A 4,732-nucleotide genomic window follows, 5' to 3' on the forward strand; every position below is an offset into this window, starting at 1 on the left:
CACAAAAAAATATTTGATGCTGATGATTAAAAATTTCAAATATCTGCCCAAAAGGGGGAAAAAACGCTGAATATTGTCCCCAAAAATAAATAAATAAATGTGTTAAAGAATTTTGTTTTTTTTAAACATGCCTAATTGCGTTTCAGTGTTTTTCACCAGTATTAAACCTTGCTGAATATTGTCCAAAAAAACATTGTCAATAATTTTTACAAATATTAGCTGAAAAAAAATTAAAAATAAATAAATAAATAAATAAAATAAAATAGCTGATGCCGATAATTAAAAATGCTGAATTTTATTAAAAAAATAATAATAATAAATGCAAATAATTACAAAATTACAAAGAATATGTATATATAGCTGATGCCAATCATTAATAATGCCAAATATCAGCTAAAAAAAATTTATTACCTGATGCTGGAAATAGCTGAATATTGTAAAAAAACAAAAAAACATTGTCAATAATTAAAAATTACAAATTAAAACATAAAATAAGCTGATACCGATGATTAAAAATGCCAAATATCTGGCCAGAAAAATTTGATAATGCTGAAAATTTAAAAATGCTTAATATTATGTAAAATAATAATAATTTAACCATTACCAATAATAATAATAAAACAATTGCTAAATGCCAATAATTAAAAACGCCAAATATTGGCCCAAAATAATATTAGCAGATGCTGAAAATTAAAAAAAATGGCAAAAATCAGCCCAAAAATTATTAGCTGATGCCAAAAAAAAAAAGCTGAATATTTTGAATAAACATGCCTCATTGCATTTCAGAGTTTTTCTTCAATTACAAAAAATGCTAAATATATTGTCCCAAAAAAAAAAATCAAATAGCTGATGGCAATAATAAATAAAAATGGAAAATATAACTGATGCCGATAATTAAAAATGTGAATACTGTCCAAAAAAAAAAAGTTTAAAAATTACATGTACTATCTAAACAACAAAATAATTCAACATAAAAATAAAATATTATAAAAATTAAATACAAATTTTACATGCAATTCAGGCCTGAATGTGAAGTGTATCATCATATAAAACCAAGCACTTCACCCTTAATTATATGCAATTTAATTAAACTAAATGTATGAAAGTCTTTGTGTACAGTATAAAACATCAAATTCATTATTTCAACATATACAAAAAATAAAGTTGCACTGCTGAGCGTGAGTGAACGATTAGAGAGAGAGAGCATCAAGGCAGGTATATGATGAAGTGTTTAGTGTTTTCTGAGCGTGTCATGAGCGTGTGAGCATGCCCAGATTGAGGAGGATGGAGCTGAGGTTCATGCTGATGAAGGCCTGACTGCGGTCGCTGGTCCTGTGCATCTCCTGCAGCAGCAAATGCAGCGAGGACGCCTCAAACAGACGCTTGTTCTTCCTGGAAACAAACACACAGTTATGCTGCGGAACCATTCACCTGCTAAAACCAAACACTATCATGCTTTTTCTCATGCTGTCTACTGACTTTGTGTTAAAGGTCTGTGTAATTGACAGTAAACTATTGAAGATGAGAACTGTAGCTCGTAGCTTGTCTTAGTGCCGTCAAAATAAAAGCCCTATTTACCACGTATCGGTCAATGCAGATAAAAAAAAAAAAATGCAGATGTTTTTTAGCTGAAGCTGATAATTTAAAAAAAGGTAATTATGGTCCAAACTGAAAAAAAAAAACGAAATAATTAGCTGATGCCAATAATTACAAATGCCTAATATCGGCCAAAACTGAAAAAAAAAAAATGATTAGTTGAAGATTAATAATTAAATATTAAATATTATAAATTTTATAATTTATAATTAAAAAAATTGCTCAAAATTGAAAATTAAAAAAAAAAAAACCAGTGCCAATAATTAGAAAATGTCAAATATCACTCAAAAAAATTAGCTAAAGCCGATAATTAAATATGCCAAATATCAGCAACCTGATGCTGAAAATTTAAAAAAAAAAGTTTATATCTCACAATTCCAAGAAAAAAAGTTGCAATTGCCTTTTTTGATTAGTCATTTAGTGGCAGAAATGGGCTTCCATAAATATGCCAAATATCGGTCAAACAGAAAAAAATAGTAGTGCTGATAATCAAAAAAATGGCAAATATCAGTCAAAAGTAAGTGAAAATAAAAAAAAAAACACTGAATGTTGTCAACAAAAAAACATTGACAATAATTTAAAAATCAAAAAAACAAAAAAAAAAAAGAAAGAAAATTAGCTGATGCCAATTATTTGAAAATGGCAAATGGTCAAATAGAAAAAAATAAATTAGCTAATGCAGAATAATTAAATATGATAAACATTGGACAATTTTTTTTTATAAATAATCTGATGCAAAAATAAAATAAAATTGATGCTGATAATTAAAAATACCAAATATCAGCCAAAAATAAAATTGTTAGCTGATGCTGAAAATTGACAAAAAAAAAACATTGCCAATAATTTTTCAAAATTACCAAAAAAAAAACTAGCTGATGCAAATCATTTGAAAATGCCAAATGTTGGTCAAATAAAAAATAAAAAAAATTTGTTGATGCAGAATATTTAAATAAGATAAACACTGGACAAAAAACATATAATCTGAAGCAAAAAAAAAAAAAAAATTGATGCCGATAATTAAAAATACCAAATATAAGCCAAAATAAAATTGTTAGCTGATGCTGAAAATTAAAAAACGCTGAATATTGGCAAAAAAACAAAACAAACATTACCAATAATAAAAAAAAGAAATGAAAAAAAGAAAGAAAAGTAGCTGATGCCAATCATTTGAAAATGCCAAATGTTGGTCAAATAGAAAAAAATGATTAGCTGATGCAGAATAATTAAATATTTAAATTGTTAGCTGATGCTGAAAATTAAAAAACGCTGAATATTGTCAAAAAAAAAAAAAAACATTGCCAATAATAATAATAATAATAATAAAAAATTAGCTGATGCCAGTTTTTTTGAAAATGCCAAATGTTGGTCAAATAGAAAAAAAATATTAGCTGATGCAGAATATTTAAATAAGATAAACATTGGACAAAAAAATATATAATCTGATGCAAAAACAAAAAAAATAAAAATTGATGCCGATAATTAAAAATACCAAATATAAGCCAAAATAAAATTGTTAGCTGATGCTGAAAATTAAAAAATGCTGAATATTGTAAAAAAAAAAAAACACTGCCAATAATAATAAAAATAAATAAATAAAAATTAGCTGATGCCAGTTTTTTTGAAAATGCCAAATGTTGGTCAAATAAAAAAAAATATTAGCTGATGCAGAATAATTAAATAAGATAAACATTGGACAAAAAAATATATAATCTGATGCAAAAAAAAAAAAATTGATGCCGATAATTAAAAATAGCAAATATAAGCCAAAATAAAATTGTTAGCTGATGCTGAAAATTAAAAAACGCTAAATGTTGGTCAAATAGAAAAAAATATTAACTGATGCAGAATAATTAAATATTTAAATTGTTAGCTGATGCTGAAAATTAAAAAACGCTGAATATTGTCCAAAAAAAAAACATTGCCAATAATAATAATAAAAAATAAAAAAATTAGCTGATGCCAGTTTTTTTGAAAATGCCAAATGTTGGTCAAATAGAAAAAAATTATTAGCTGATGCAGATAATTAAAAATACCAAATATCAGCCCCCCCCCCCAAAAAAAAAAAAAAACATTAGCAGATGCTGAAAATTAAAAAATGCTGCATATGGAGAAAATGGGCTTCCATAAAAATTGCAAATATCGGTAAAAATAAAATTTTTAGCACAATAAAAGTGTGCTAAAAATGAAAAAATTCTGAATATAGTCAGAAAAAATTAACCAGTGGCAATAATTAAAAAATTGCAAATATATTCCAAAAAAAAAAAAAAAAGCTAAGGAAAAGATAACTAAAAACATCAAATATGGGCCGATATATGGGTTGAGCACCAGAGAGAATCAGTGGATCTGAAGGTCTGAACACATGAGCTGCGGCTGATCCTGACATGAAAGCTTATAAAGGCTGGTCTGGATGAGGTTTGAGCGACTGACCGAACGGAGGACAGCTTCTGCAGCAGCATCAGCATCTTCTCCAGCAGCGGCGGCTCCAGACGAGGATGACGGAGGAACAGCGAGGCGCAGCGGAAGAAGTCCTCAGAGCCGCACTCATCCAGGAAAGACCACAGCGTCCCTGCCGGACAGAGGAGCGTTAGTCTGACCATTTAAAGCTGGAATAGCATCTTTAGGGGATTTGAAACGGCTTTGAATCATTAGCGTCAAACTCTGTTTTACATCTAGATGAGCAGAAAACACATGCAGATACTATTATTTTAACATTAGACCTCATACTGTTAGCATTACAGCTGCTTTCGGCAAAAACACTTTTCCTTTTTCCCAGCACTGGGACGGAAATGCCTTCCAAAAAAACATAATATTGATAATATCCAGAAGACTGAGAAACTACAGCATGACTGATTTCATTTAGATACTCTTTTTCTGCATGCAAGAAAAACATTTTAACAAGAGAGAAAAATATATTTTTGCAATTAAACAAGAACAGTAATATTAATATTAAATCTTAAAATCATTTCTAATTAGTTCTAATATTAATTGGCTATTATAGTGGAACAGTGTTTCCATGTTAAAAATATAAATATATTTTTTAATATATATATTATAATTAATATTATACAAATAATATGCTAAAACAATAAAACAAAAATAAATTTGATTAAAATGAATACAAATTAACAGTTTTACT

General features: G+C 27.5%; 1 protein-coding gene across 1 annotated transcript in view; it reads right to left on the reverse strand.

Moving 5' to 3' along the window:
- Nucleotides 1-1,018: 1,018 nt before the first annotated feature.
- The window catches only part of LOC141340255 (coiled-coil domain-containing protein 138-like), a 25,653-nt gene continuing 21,939 nt past the window's right edge, over nucleotides 1,019-4,732 (reverse strand). Inside the window, exons 12-13 of the mRNA XM_073845177.1 lie at nucleotides 4,024-4,162; nucleotides 1,019-1,392 (exon numbers count right to left, since the gene is read on the reverse strand). Of these exons, the coding sequence (XP_073701278.1) occupies nucleotides 1,251-1,392; nucleotides 4,024-4,162 (281 nt within the window). The 3' untranslated portion in view covers nucleotides 1,019-1,250. The remainder of the gene's footprint in view (nucleotides 1,393-4,023; nucleotides 4,163-4,732) is intronic.

The sequence above is a fragment of the Garra rufa genome, chromosome 8, assembly GCF_049309525.1.
Source record: "Garra rufa chromosome 8, GarRuf1.0, whole genome shotgun sequence".
Classification (NCBI taxonomy): domain Eukaryota; kingdom Metazoa; phylum Chordata; class Actinopteri; order Cypriniformes; family Cyprinidae; genus Garra; species Garra rufa.